General features: G+C 39.7%; 1 protein-coding gene across 1 annotated transcript; it reads right to left on the reverse strand.

The window, feature by feature from the left end:
• Window positions 1-287: 287 nt before the first annotated feature.
• LOC128713955 (RUS family member 1) lies at window positions 288-1,903 on the reverse strand. Its single transcript, XM_053808830.1, has 5 exons — window positions 1,837-1,903; window positions 1,565-1,747; window positions 1,350-1,488; window positions 900-1,211; window positions 288-840 (listed from the first exon to the last, which is right to left on the reverse strand). Exons 1-5 carry the CDS (start codon window positions 1,901-1,903, stop codon window positions 288-290), a joined length of 1,254 nt encoding a protein of 417 aa, XP_053664805.1.
• Window positions 1,904-15,161: the final 13,258 nt, after the last annotated feature.

The raw sequence follows: 15,161 nt of genomic DNA on the forward strand, positions 1-15,161 counted from the left end.
AACTCCGTACTGACTAGAACAAAATGTTTCGTTGTTTGTTGTCGTTGTGGTGCACCGTTTATATTCCCGTTTCCTCACTTTTTGGCACTCGGCTACTGGTCCTGTGTTTTATTTTCTTTTTGGGGTGAATTTGTTGGTGATGGAGAACATACGTTTCATGAGTGCCATATTTTAAGAAAGCAGTCCAAGAGCACGGAACCTGGACTGGCCTATGAAAAACGGTAATCTAATCGGTATGATGCAGGGAGCAGATATCCGGACGGGTAACTACGATACGGATCAGTGGTCTATATCCTCCAGTCTAGCCGATACTCATCGGTTTTGAGCAAATGGGCCTGTAAGTTCCAACCTTCGCACTGGGCTAGATTGAGGAACTCGTTCCACTTGTTTTGTATTTCCCAGTAGCGATCGCGCAGTTGGCTTTTGTCTTGCAGGTAGGAAGCAACGTAAAAGTAGGACTTAATGATATCCAAGGGTTTTACCGTAAAGTGCAGATACACGCCGACATAGTGGCGCGTTTCAGCTATTAGAAATTTTTCCCGTGAATCAAAACATGCCATCCAGTTTTCCAAATCGTAACAATTCCGATAAAACTCGGTCAGCTCTCGCACGGAGCATCCGATCTTGATCCGCGCCGTCAGGGATACCGTTTGACCCACGGTAACTCTTTCCAGCTTATTAACTTGCTGGGGTGACAGCATCATTCCTGACTTGAAATACTCCTCCAGCGCAATTAGATAGCGTGCTTCATTGAACGTACGCAAGCACACCGCTTTTACTGCCTTAATGTTGGCATAAATATGCACCAGCGTCACGAAGGCGAATAAACCATATAAAATCCTAGAAAAAAAAAAACCATAAGGTAAGGTCTGTCCCATTGATAAAGATGCCGCACTTACTTCTGATTTTGCAGGTACGATAGAAGAAATAGTCCTACGAAGGAGGCGATTAAATTGACACAAGTTTCCTGGGCGCTATCTTTCGATGCTACATCCGCCAAATTACCACGTATGGCATGGTGCTGTGTGAGTGCGGACCGTGTTGCTCCACCTGCCACACCGACTATTGCTTTCATGGTAGTTGTTGCGCAAAGAATGTATGTTGCCGCCTTTGGATAGTAAGGTAGCACGAACAGATCAATAGCCATCGCTACGTCGTTCAGTATGTCCGCGCGGATGCGCCACTTTTTGGAATCGATATCTAATTCCGAGCTGGTTGGGAGTGCAAATGAAGTTTATAAATAGCGCCCCGCTGGGGAAAACGTTTCGTGTGAAATATCGAATTTGAGTGACATTGACACTCCTACCGAAAGCAAAAATAAACGGAAGAAAGGTGCAAAAAAATCTTACCCTTTCCACCACGCGAACAGTATTCTTCCCAAATGTCCCGTACCGTCCTTGAGCACCCATGTAACGGTTGCCGAAAGTGGGTTGACCGCATCGCTTCCGACACCGACTCCTTTCAGAATGGCATGTGTAGTTAAGGTTCCTAGTTTTCCACAAAATTGAATGATCCAATATCAACATAACTAGGAGGAAAATTTCAATTTCTACGGCTTGATTACCGCTTATTGTGCTGCAGAACGCCTGCAAAGTGTCCCACTTTTGGTAGGACAGGTAATCGCTGCTCACGCTGTCTGGATATCCGACTGGCAGGAACAGATGTTGAAAAAATCGTTTTATGCTAAAACGCTTCCGTATCGTTGGTCGTTCACCTTTCAGCGTAACCCGTACAACTGTATCTTGGTCTGGGCAGAGGAAAATCATGTGCGTTAATAAATAATAAAACAGCAATGGAGGCTGCGGACTGGAGAACAAGAAGCACAGGCTCACTTACGATCTGGGGTAACGTAGAGAATTTCCTCCCCATTTGAGCAGTACTGTTCGCGAAAGTGGATTTTCATGATGGTACGAAAGTTGCCACGGGCGGAAAATGCAACTCACGAATGTAATAAAACATAAACTAATCGATGCACACGAATAAAATCAAGAACCAATTGAAGATTATATTTTCTCGCATGAAGACAGCACCGACTGTTCCATTTGTTGTTGTTTTTTCTGCTTGTTCGCTTGACAACGAATTGCGATGGTGTACTGCACAGCAAACTTGTGGTCATCTTATTTGGCAATATGGTAACTGTTGTTTTTAATTTATTTTTTATAATAAAATATTAGAAATTATTCCTTAATTCGGGCATGATTGTGAAAGCATGCTTAATAAAAGAGGGATGAGCTATTTTGGGATGATTATCAGAAAATCAACAAAAAGTAATTAAATTTGTATGAGACTTCATACTGACAAATCTTTTGACATAGAGAGGGCGCCACATATTACAGGGGCCAGCAACTGTTCTATTTGGCAGATCAGAACAAAATTCAAGGATTGACTATACTAGCATGTGGTTCAATTTTGACTAGCTAGACACCTCTGCTGTTATGAGCTTGTTACTACTTGCTGCTTGCTACTTGCTTGCTGCATAGTTGTCGTTATGTGCTAGTTGTTTAAATGCGTTATGTGCAGTCAATTGAAAAATGTATATAACAGCTATAAAATACAGTTGCAACGTAGCAACTATATTATTACTAATATAAAAAAAATATGGCTTGATCATATTCATATCTATCCAGTGGTGTATTCTTCTTATCTCAGGCTGACAGGGTTGTACAAGTTGCCGGTGGTCGGGGCCTCAAAATCCACTGATCGACATACAAAAGCAAACTGTGATATTTTTTTAAAAATTTAAAGTTTGCATAAATTATCTTTCACAAAGCATTTTCATCGTTTATTTTTCTGCAGCTTATGTAAGTGCAAAAGTACCACAATCATGTCACCAACGCTAGCGAGTACACGCGAAGAAAAAAAAGGATGCTCTTTCAAAGGAAATACCGACTCAGCATGCGGCACATGTCCCACTGCGGTTCAAAGCAATAATTCAATGGCAAGAATTCGCTATTGACACCACTATTTGTTTTTTTTTTCTTTCCGATTCGTTTTCCATCGCGCTTTATCGTTCTGCCGTTAAGCATATAAGCCGGGGAAGCATCAATATGCACACTATTTTATTTGCAGTCGATTAAAATCAACAGCAGTGGTACGATTAGAATTTGTGCTCAAGTACTCAAGCCCAATTGCACAGTGTGAAGTGTGTTCGGGAAAACGTTAGCCAGCGCACATGATTTATGGCGAAGCTGAGTGAAAGCAATGAACCCGCCAGAATGGACGCTAACAATATTACACGACGTAATAGGAGATTTATTTAGTGATCAATTGTATCTCCTCGGTCGAAGAAAAGGAATGGCATCGTGCCCATTGCGCTTATCTGCTGTTTGTCTGGTTTTGAAGCAGTCTCATGGGGTGTTGTAGTTGCTACCTTCAGCGACAGGAAGTTTTAAAATTGTTGATGTGGCTTCAGATTTCCACCCCGAAGGTTATTGACTTTTTTTTATCGACAATATCAACGGTGCAGGAGCTTTTGTAGGGATAGTGAATATTACCGAGTACTGTAATTTTATATGTTAATTAAAGTGTTTTCTTTAATAATGTTACTATACCTCATACCATCTTTTGATAGTAAAGAGCAGAATAATATTTCTATTTCCACGAGGTTTTCCCAGAGAGTTTACCATTCCTCGATGGAGGGGATTAAAGGCAGAGATTCGGTTTCCGGTTTCTACATGGGGCGAATAAAGAAAAACTAAAAGCTACCCACCCACCAACATTGGGCGACATTGGAACAAAGACCGTGGCGCCTCTGTTTGAAGTAATTGAAGTAAAAAGAGCAATAACAACAAAAGTGAAACACAAAGATCACGTAATTTAGTGTTCTTCGGGCGCTATTCGCACCAGGACCGTAGCCAACATTCATCCTACGCAGGAGCGACCTGTCCAATTTATGGCATATGTGTTCAACAGCACTCTCCACGCATTACCTTTACATCCACGCGGGGTTTGGGATTAGATCGCAATGGGGAAAAAACCGGATAAAGCTTTGCCGATCACCCAGTGTTCCGTACAAAGTAGTGCCGGTGGGCAAAGTAATTGCAGAAAGATCACCAAACTCCACCGGCACAGTTGGTAGAGGGATATGATTAATCATTGGTTTGATTCGGCCCTACTTTGGACGATGTCAAGGTCCCGGACTCTTCGCCGTTCTTGTCATCATCTCCGTCATGTGGCACCCGGTGGTAAAAGCTGTAGAGCGAACAACCCACGCCAAAACACTGCAACGTGGAAACGATATTAGGTCCCAAGCGTATTAAATGCACTAGCAGCGCCATGTTGATATTTCTATTGCGCGTGACTAAACAATAGAAAACGACTTCTGAATTTTATAACTCACGGAGCTATTAAATGTCTATATATATATAATACGAACTTTGTTACCATAGAAAGGTTGTAAAAATATTACTTTTATGATGATATTTGTTTTTCTTTGCGGTTTTCGAAAGGCATTGTTATCTGTTGAGAGTTGAAAACCCAACAATTTTAAGTTCAATTTAAGATTTCATACTCCGTACTTAAAAGTGTGAATAAGGTAAATCTAAATATTATTTGATTTATTATTATCTGTATTTCTCCCGAGTCAGCCCGGTTGTGTCGTGTGAAGATCGACGCCGCTACCAATACAGCACCGGTCCCCCCCGAATGATTGCTATAGTTTTGGTAAATAAACAAAAAATAGATTGAATTGCAAATAAAATAACAGAAATTAATTGGAAAAGTGTGTATGTAAGATTAATTTGGAAAAGATGTATAAACTTTGAAACATGTCTTAATTTAGCACAATCAATAACCTGTAATTCTAAACAAATTTGTGTTCTGAGGGTTCAATTGGATCATTTCAAATTTGAATTGGTTTTCCACAATGATTCTCTACATTGTAAATCGTTTCAAGATTGGCCATTCTCCTATACGCCAGACTCGATATTCAGTCATCAAGTTTGTAAACATTGAGAAAAAGCTTTACCTTGTTGAAGTTTAAAGTTTAAGTACTATATGAGAAGAAATCAAATCAATATACAGATAATGTTGGTGTGTTTGTGTGTTTCGTAGTATCCAAAAATTCTGGAAAAATTGAGTAAAAAAAACCTAAAATAAAAAAAAAATGTTACTTATTATAAATTGACTAAATTTGCGATAAAATGATTTAAGACAAACGATACAACAAATGTTTGAACAAAATTCGAAGAAAACCATGGAAAATTTTATATATTGTTCTTCAAATATCTCGAATCCTGAAAATGGCTAAATGGAAATAATGTCCTAGCCCCCCATTTTGGGTTATTTTTAGAAGGACTATAAAGTTTTTTGCCATGTGTATTAAGGTCTGGGGTCTGGGGTCTAAAGGGTTAAAATATTTTAGTGGTATAGAACGTACACTATTATTTTTTAAAAAGATTCTGCTTTGATTTATGACAACAATAGCGACACATTTACAATCCAAAATGATAATCAATTTTCCCATCAGAGATTCCATCCTCTCTAAACAAACAAAGCATTCCACTTTTATTTTGTATTATGCTTTAACGAAACTAAAATAAAATAAAAGGACGATGTTCCTAATGAAAGGCCAAATATCTTTCGTTATCAATCTCAGTTAAAAAATGAGATTCGATTAAAATTTCTTAATGAAATCACTCAAAACAATGCGTAACTACTCAAAAAGTGCATGTAAAGGAAATTAAATACTGGGGAGCTTAAGCTTAAGTATTTCAAAGAAAAAAAAATCGTTTCGTTTTCCACTTCAAATATATTATGAATACTCCTATGCCTTTTTCGCGAAATCATTAACCAAACTTTTGATTGCTTTATAACTTCGTTTACTGAGTTAATAAAACAATTATTATACAATAAATTGAAGCTTCAAACAAACAAATAATAGAATCCATTGTCCAATGCAGAAGTGTTACTCAACTCGATGCAATACGAGCTCCACCAACGCATGGCCGAAAGCACTGGAAAAACCCCTCGACAAAATGTGCTCGTACACGGTATGCCGCTGTAAGGCCACAAGAAATGCCATTACGATCCTTCGGAAAAGGAATCACTTCGCCTCTTAACGGGGTGTCGAACGTTTTTGGAGCTTTCAAAATGGAGTATTGTGTGGTTTCCGTGTCGCAGCGTTGTAATGTCTTCGTAGGGGAAACGACGAACTGACGGAAAGGTCAACGGACAGTTCGGTTGAGTGTGTGGCTCCGCAGACTGTCCGCACGGCCAGATGTTCGGCAATGAATCAAGCGGTAGCGGTGCGGGTGAGTCGACACCATCAAGTCGAATGGGGAGTGGAAGTCACCATCTGCGAAGTAGTTGCTCGATAGCGTGGAGCCAGATTTCCGAAAATGGAGAACATTCGTAGGTGGACCCCGAGCGGATCGGACGCTTAAAAACGGAAGATCCGGAATGGTTCGCTACGGTGTGTGTGCGTGTGTGTTTCGAATTTCGAAAGCCAGTCCATTAGCAACGGTAGCATTGGTTTCTAGCGTCCGGCTAGTGGAAGTAAAATTTTTTACACTAATTTGCGAAATGGTAGCTACCCACTTGCAGTCGTTCAACGAACAGTAACTAAATTAAAACAAATAACGAATTATCTTGTGGGCAGCCTTCGGATTTTTGTGCATGCGGAAGAAATTGCTGCTTGAGACCCGTTCTTCACAGACGTTAGTGATGCATAATTGCATTTTGGGGCAGAATAGCAAACGAAATCGATCCTACAAAAACCAGGAGGCGGCAAGAGAATAATCAATATTGGGGTAGATCACGGGATAAGCCAGTTTTTTGTATGCGTTTTGACGTTTCCAGGCTTATAAGCTTACAGCTTCCCATACAAACTGCCAAGCCAGATAAGCCTGGGAATCGATGGTTAGATTGTTTTGCTTATAAAAGTGCTCGACAGCTGCTCGACAAATATCAAAACAAAGCATTTTTCTAGCAGGTTTAAACTAGGTTAGGCCATATTTCCCATAGGTTTAGGATGTTAAAAAAGGAAAAAAAATACATAAATACGCATAATTAATAAGTTTTTTTTTTAATTTCTGGTGTTCTGGTGTTTAACAATTATTATTTTTATAAAAAATCAGTTAAAAAAAAATTTATCAAAAAAGGTAAATTATTATTTCAATTTACTTGCAGTTTTCCAGTTCACAGTTTACAAAGTCTAAACATCACTTAAATATTGCCTTGAAAATAACACGAAACATAAATTATGCTTTAAAACTGAACCGAAGTTTGCATCCTCCGATTATTTCTCTCGATTATAATAGCATACAGATGAACATACCGTTTGTTGTTGCGTTGTGATGCGCAAGCTCATTTAATATAGCTCACCCTCGTAGCTTCTATCCTTTTAAAAAATATGGTGATGTATTACTTTCTACTTCATGGAACTGTTTCGTGCATTGATACATTTTTACTGTTTGATGTCAAACTTCAACAACACGGAACCCAAACTAAGCGATCTAGAGTAACTAACATTTTGTAGTCCTTTACTTTAATTAAACCCGTTGCGGTTTACCGTTGTACATGGAATTTTATATAAAAGACCCTGGCATTCTGTTAGATTCGAGATTCACCGACTGCTTTAAAATTAAGCATGTGCTGTTAAGAATAAACAGAGATCTTAATTACCTGCACCATTTGGAATGTCAGTTTTGGAAAATGGGATGCTTGAGAGTGCTATGTATCAATGCAATGTTATGCTATGCTATGTAATGTATCAATTATCGAAAATTTCAAATCTATGCTTAACACGTTAGTTGCCGGGTATTTTCTTGAAAGTCAGTCATTTGATTTACATATAACTTATATACTTTTGGCTATCAAACATAATAGCCATGGCTACCAACGTGTTTAACAATACATTAACAACCTAATTGCTTTTACTTACATGTTGTCGCTAGGATCACAAAAAGGATGTTTCTTTAATCACAGTATTTAAACGAATGAGAACGAAAGAGCGAATGAGATATAATCCTTTGATTTTTTTTAACATGTGGCGTGACGGGTGACGGGTTAGTTGTCAGCATCGGATTGAATTCTTGAGTTCTTCGCTCGACTCAACAATTGATAATTTTTTAAGTTGAATGTTTTTTTTAATGTTGAAATAAAGGAATTTCATCCTTTATAAATCACATAAAATTGTTTTTGACTCACGATACTTGAGGAAATTTCTTAGCTTGTATTTACGTATTCACATAAGTATGAGTATAAAAAACGGTTTGAACATGCTTGAACCAATCTTTTGAAAGACATGTAAACACCGAGTAGGATTAATATGCTCATAAAGGTTTTTGAACCGGCTTTTCTTGTTGAGACGGCTCAATTGACTGAGATATAAATAAGGTTAATTATTATAAGTATCTATGTATATAAAAAATGTAGATACAATTTTAAACTAAAATAAAAAAAATAATATCCTGAAATTCTCGGCACAGAATACCTAATGTCATTCTTTATGTCAAAAATCTATGTCCATATGTGATTGATGCAACCCGTTACCGATTAGCCGCTCGAAATCTGCTCGATTATTTGACACATACCGGCTTAAGCTTAAGCTTTCTAACTTTTGGGATGATCTACCTCATTGACAGAGTTTGTAGATGCCTGTGGTGGCGTGTTTGTGGACATTCTCAAATGCCATTCCTCCATTCTTCCATTCAATGATGACGCGATTCCGATCACTCCCAGTGGAATCCAACGGTCATAGGTCCGGAAAGACTGTTTGCCTAAAGAACTCGCTACGGGGAGCAGTCACCACGCTCGTCTAAGTGCTAGCAAGAAGCAGTAAATGCATCAAAACCTCCGCCTATGAGTAAGAATATCCCCCCCTGGGGCAATGCGTGGCCACCGCCACACGGGACTTCGGCTTGACGCCTGACAGTGGATGAAATTGTAGTAGAACAACATTTTACAATTATCGAATGTTTTAATTGAAAGCAATACTGAGTCGATTGGCGCCAGAAGGCGTATGTCGCTGTTGGATGTAATGGGCGTTTAATGGGCTATTCTGCCGCACCGCCGAGAACTCCATATGTCCACAAACCCCAATAATGGTCCAGCAGTTCACAAACTTTAGCACCTTATAATGGGAGGTATCTATTGAATGCACACATCCAGAAACTGCAGCACAACGCACCCAAGGACGGATGGGGAGTTAAAAGTAGCAGCATTTTATTCCTAAAGATGTGAGTGGTACCATTCCAGTGCCCATTACGCATCCGCTTCGTCCATGCAACCGATGGGCTAATTATGCTATCATCTGTACAAGTGTAATTGCACTGCTTTCATTCCAACTACAAACGGAAAGATTATGTTGCGCCGGGGAAACCGGACTTACCTTCCAGAAATGTAATTACTTCATTCGAACCGGCAAAGAATCGACCCATCACGATAATCTGCGTGACGCAGAAGATGCATAATTGAATAAACAGCCGGAGGATAATCTAAATGGCTGTCGGTCTCCCACGATGCGCAACCTTCCGATAGGGAATGGGTTGGTTTGGGGTATTTTCATTTCTTTTAGTTTTAACCAAGAATTGCCGATTACAATGTTTCGGTAATTGATAATTCCAGGGAAATTGGGAAATGCAAAGAAAATATAATGACACCATGTTTTGCACAGTGTTGGGAAGCTAAACTCACTTAAACTAAAACAACTAATTTCTCACTATTTTTTAACATTGAAGATATTGTAGCTTAATATATTCAAAATAATGAAGAACTGGATAAAGTTATCGTACTCGGTAATAGTGGTTTAATAATTCAACAAAAAAGTTGTAAAATATGGAATATGGTTCCTGGCTTTACTTACATACTAGACAGGAAAGTAGCTCAATTATGCAATGTTGCGTAACATGATTTACTCCGATAGCATAGGTTGTACATACTTGAGCTACCCATGAATGGACAAAGACCTTGGTAAACGAATCTTTCGGTGCTTTTGAATGAAGTCATCATCCCATTGTATGGTCATATGTATATTTCAGTATAAATAGTTACTTGCGTATGTGCAGCCAACAAGGATTGTGAATGTGGTTACGGAATAATAAATCTATTTGCGGCGTTGAAGAAAATAGTATGAACATATTTAAACTGCATTAAAATGATACATTGCCTAAATAAAATTAAAGAAAAAAATTAACAAACAGAAACCTACTAAATTAGGTGGCCTTATTAACCATATGCAGCAGCAGCATTTCTCGCAACAGGATGGGATCGTGCGAGCGTTTGCGAATGTGTCTGTGATTTTAATCCACACACAAACAGTGCATGATGTCACCTTCGTATGCAAGTTTTATGAAGTGATCCCCACACACACACACTATACATAAGCCCGTTTCAGATTATAAATTAAGCTTTTGTTGGTGCGTATGCTACCTTATGTAAATTTCATACACAGTCCTTCTGCCATAGCCCTCCACTACAATTGGTGTGGCATCGTAAGGTTAAGAATGGAAGCAATAAGACAGCCTGCAATTTGACTTGCAGAGGGCGAAGAATCAGAAGAAGAGATGAAAAATAAAATTAATTCAAAAAAGGGTTAAAAAAAAGTTGTTATTTTATTCGTCTGCGCTGACTCACCGCATCACGCAATCTGACAAATCCACGCAAGGCTACCCCCGATCAACCGCGGGGGCTCCAACGCGTTCGCTTGTTAATTCATGATGCATAGACGGAAGACGGCCAATGCAATGTAAGGAAATGGACAATGCATTGTGAAGTTTTGCAGTGAGTACAGGAAAAGATTTAACTTTTCATTACTACTACCCGTGCGGAACATTATTCGGCGTGGTGGACAGTGCAGGCAGGTTTGTGGCAATCGCATAGATCCTGAAAAGTCCAGCCTGGAAACAATGTTGCCGACTGGTGTGTTTCGGATTGTTGATCGTGTAGGTGGACAACTTTGCGCTAGCGACGGTTGAAAGACTCGTTTTGTCGGTTATCAGCTTGGTCAGAATAAAAAGCCTTGACTGATCGTAACTAAGTTATAATAGGGAGTTGAAAAGCGTCCAGCAGCAAACCGACGTATAAGATTTTCTTCATTCGACATTGAATGGCATTGTTAGAATCGAGAAGAGTTGTCTACTGTAAAAATTGTACACAAGGCATTCGATGAGATCATAATTGGTTATGAGCCGTGATCCGTACCCTTTTGTGCCTATTTGCTCCAGACACCGGATCTATCAATCATGAAACAGACACACAATGATCCAAACGAAGCGAATAAATTTCTGAACAATAATAGAAAAACAAAACAGCCAACGTGTTTAAAGATCATCTTCACGTAAATGATCTCACTTTCGGGAGTCGCAAACACCTTTCCATTCAGAAAATCACATTTTCACAACATGAAATCACAACTCCTACGCGTTACACTTCAATTGGGCTATTGATGAGGGTTCGGTTCTAAGACAGTATGTGGTAATTCACACGGCGGTGAAACATTACGAAATCATGCGCTCCGCAATGTCAACGTCCTCTGACTGGTTGATGTAGATTAATTCGAATTGTCCAAATTTGTGCTCATTCTTCAGCGCAGAACTCCATTTAAAGAAGGTGACGTTTATGAGTGTCTTTAATTTGCTTTCGATTCTGAAATGATGTATACTTCTACTGCCATTTTCAGAAGTGGCGTAGGTTCCTCAGGTGATTAAGTATCAAGGGTATTGGCGTATAGTTGGGTGTTCTGTTTGTGTGATATTGCAATCTTTAAAAAATCGTATATACATGCCAAAAAATATTAACCTTAAACATTACTGCATCAAGCATAAGAATAATTAATTACAATGACATAAACACAAAGATACAGATACAGATTTTTATGGATATTCAAATGGCGCAAGTGCTTTTTTACAAAATATATCAGACATTAGGTGTGCGCCAAAGAGAAGGACTGGCATGTCCACTTTTCGATCTAGTGGTAGACAGAGCCTTCCGCTACTCGGAGGTGGACACATCGGTTAGTATCGTCTTTAACTCAATTCAGATGCTGATTGATGCAGATGACAAAGACATCGTTAGTTTGAGAATATCTTTTGTAGCGGATTCTTATCAAAGATTCTTATCTCGGCTTATCTCAAAAGGTTTGGGCCTGAAATTTGTTATTTTCTTTGACTTTATTTACCCCTAGCGGGATAGTTAGTCCTGCGTACTTTGGAGCTGTACTATCGTGTGAAGATCTGTACCGAACGCCCCACGTGCATCAAAGTTGCAACTAACTGCTAACCACCGAACTGCTAACAAATCGTAATATACGCAGGGGTGACGTACAGATAAGTGACGGTATTTTTGTAAAATCATGGCGAGTCATCCTAAATTTCCCTACCTTTGGTCAAAGAGCTTCACTGACAACCGCATTGATGTTTAGATACGTGCTAAGGTGCTGACTACCAAAAGGTCTTTCCACAGCCTGAGGAATCTTCTCTATTCGAAACGCCTGACGTGACGAACGAAGCTTAGGTTATATCAAAGTCAGAGGAGGAAGATGCGGAAGGAAGAGGAAGATGCTCAGAAGGATTTTTGGCCCCGTTTGTGTGGAAGGACAATGGAGGAGCCGCTACAATGACGAGCTCTATGAGCTGTACGGTGTACTAACTATCGCCCAGCGGATAAGATTCGCCAGGCTCCGGTGGGTTGGTCACGTGATGAGAAAAACACCGAACGACACTGCCCGTAAAGTTCTTTTAGGTCGTCTACATGAACAGAGGAGGCGTGATAGGCTCAAAATGAGATCGAGTGATGGCGTTGATGCGTCCGCCAGCAAGGCCGTGAGTGGTTTAGAGGACTCCTGCAGCAGGTCAAGATCGCGTTGCGGTTGTAACGCCGGATAATCAAATAAGTAAGTGCCAGATTGTAATTGTTAAATCCAAAATTAAACATCATTGATGATTAACAGATTTCTTCTTCAGGGACGGGAAAATCGATTTGTTTAAAAAATAAAAAAGTATAATTTAACTGTAGAAGTAACTGTATGCCACATCAGATTTTTTTGTCTAATTAATACATTTATCATCCTCGTCAGCCGTAGCTGAATTGGTAATGTGATTCATTGCAAAGGAAATAACTCTTCTCTATCGCACCCGTTGGCGTAGCAAGGTCCCTGTTTGTAGCGGCTACAGGCAATTTTAATATTAAACACCAGCGTGCAAATACATTCGAGATGTTTTATCTGCACCATGCGCGATTACACACCGAACCGCTGCTAATGAAGAAAGGCAAATTTATTTTGCCCATTAATGCACACAAATTAAATGTTTGCTAGCGCTGTGCAGAACTGTGTGCAAAAAGGAAAACAAAACCGTGCCAAGAGTACAAAACGTCGCTGGTGGAACAAACTATTAGGCCTATCTATCATATTCTTTGCCAAAGTTTGCCAAGGGCTAAGGCTGCGGCTTCCATCGGGATGCTGCCAGCAGCGCATGCATGAAGTTGAAAAACAAATGAGCCGACATTTGACTAGTGACATCGGCTGACGGATGGCGCGTGATGTAACAAGTGCCGATACTGATCGGTGTTTTGGCAAGGCACACCAAGATGCGCCAGTTACAGATGCGCCCGTCATACCCGGGTAGCTTCCGTTCGGTGGTTGCGTACGTTGGAATGGAATGCATCGTGGGTCGAAGGCGTCGAGGACATATGTTTATTAAATTTGCTTGATTTGTGGCTCAGCGGTATTCATAGAAGGTTGCCCGACGACGAAGCGGTGTCCGGTTTAGCGGACACAGCTGCGATAACTTTGCTGATAGATGCACCACAAATTTGACATTGATGATAAGTACGCGAATGATAGGCGATGTGCTTGAGTGTTGTTGTTTGCTACAAAGTAAGGATGTTTGTTCGTGGAGCGTTTGTGGTGTTTTCTTTTGTTTGAGTAGCAAAATAGGTTTGAATAAAAGCTAAACTTTGAAAATAGGTAAATAAATTTTTGGATGAAAAATGTGCAAATAATACATTTTTTGGAACGATATTTTTACTCCTCAGATGGAATAGTTGATCTCCACTATGCATACCACGTGCACAAAACATCAACGTTGTTTTCCTAGCAAATCCGAACCATCAATGCAATTATTCAGTACACTCGGCATGCCCGATCAATGTCCCGTTAGAAAATTCCTCGGTTACGATATGTTTTTTTTAGTGAGTGTGTTGTGTTTCCCACTTTCTCGAGTCACAGCTCTGGCAGTTCTGTTTCTGCAGCTAGGTGTAATGATTTGATACGTTTTTTTGTCTGTTCGCCGCCTTCCCTGCACGGTTCAACACTGTTCGACACTTTGCTACCCGGTTGCTGTTGCCCGTGTTTGCTGGAACGTGCGCAAACAATCATGCTGAGGAGCAGGATGATTACGAAGATTAAACAATCATCATAATCGCAGTCGAATCGGCAACATTCCGGAAACAGCATTGTCAGGTTGGTTTGTTTTTCTTTGTTTCGCACGGTGTGGTAGATGCTGTCTGCTTTCGCACTAGGGAAAGAACACCACTTGCTAGCAGGCAGCAACAATCACAGTTCTTTCTCCTGCTTCTCACTCGTGTGCGCGTCTAAGTGACGCAAGGGTAATCAGAATAATTGATTTGGTGGTAAAACTTTTCGCCAGAATGTTTCACGTTCGGTTTGTTTCTTCCGTGGAGCGGAATACACAATTTCACAACCGACTGCAACGTGACCTCCTTCACTGCCTACGGATGTGAGATTTGGGAATGGAGAAGTTGTTTTCCAGTCGGGTGGCCAAATTTGGTAGAAGTATCAGGGGAAAAACAGTTTGCTGAAAGTTAAACTGTGTTCCACGATTATCGTAACGGTGTATGCATGTTATGTAAATAAGTTTGTTTTTTTTTTATATAAAAACCATCAGCTCCTCTGTGACATTTACCCTGTGTTTTTTGGGCGAAATAACCAAATTTGAAACATTCTAGGCAAATGACAGAAAAAGTTGATCTAGCGTCATCTAAATATATCTACCAATAACTTTCTGTATTAGTAGTCTTGATAGTAGCAGTAATAGTACAAGCCTCAGTACTTAAGTTTAGCATTTGCTTCTTTTAATTGCACTCAAGATTTTGTTGTTGCTATGAATAACTTTACAGGATGGGATATTTAATAGACATGATATTTGCTCACAAGAACGATTTCTTCTAGTTGATGTTTCTCAAAACATTTTTCAATGCTT

The sequence above is a fragment of the Anopheles marshallii genome, chromosome 3, assembly GCF_943734725.1.
Source record: "Anopheles marshallii chromosome 3, idAnoMarsDA_429_01, whole genome shotgun sequence".
NCBI lineage: Eukaryota > Metazoa > Arthropoda > Insecta > Diptera > Culicidae > Anopheles > Anopheles marshallii.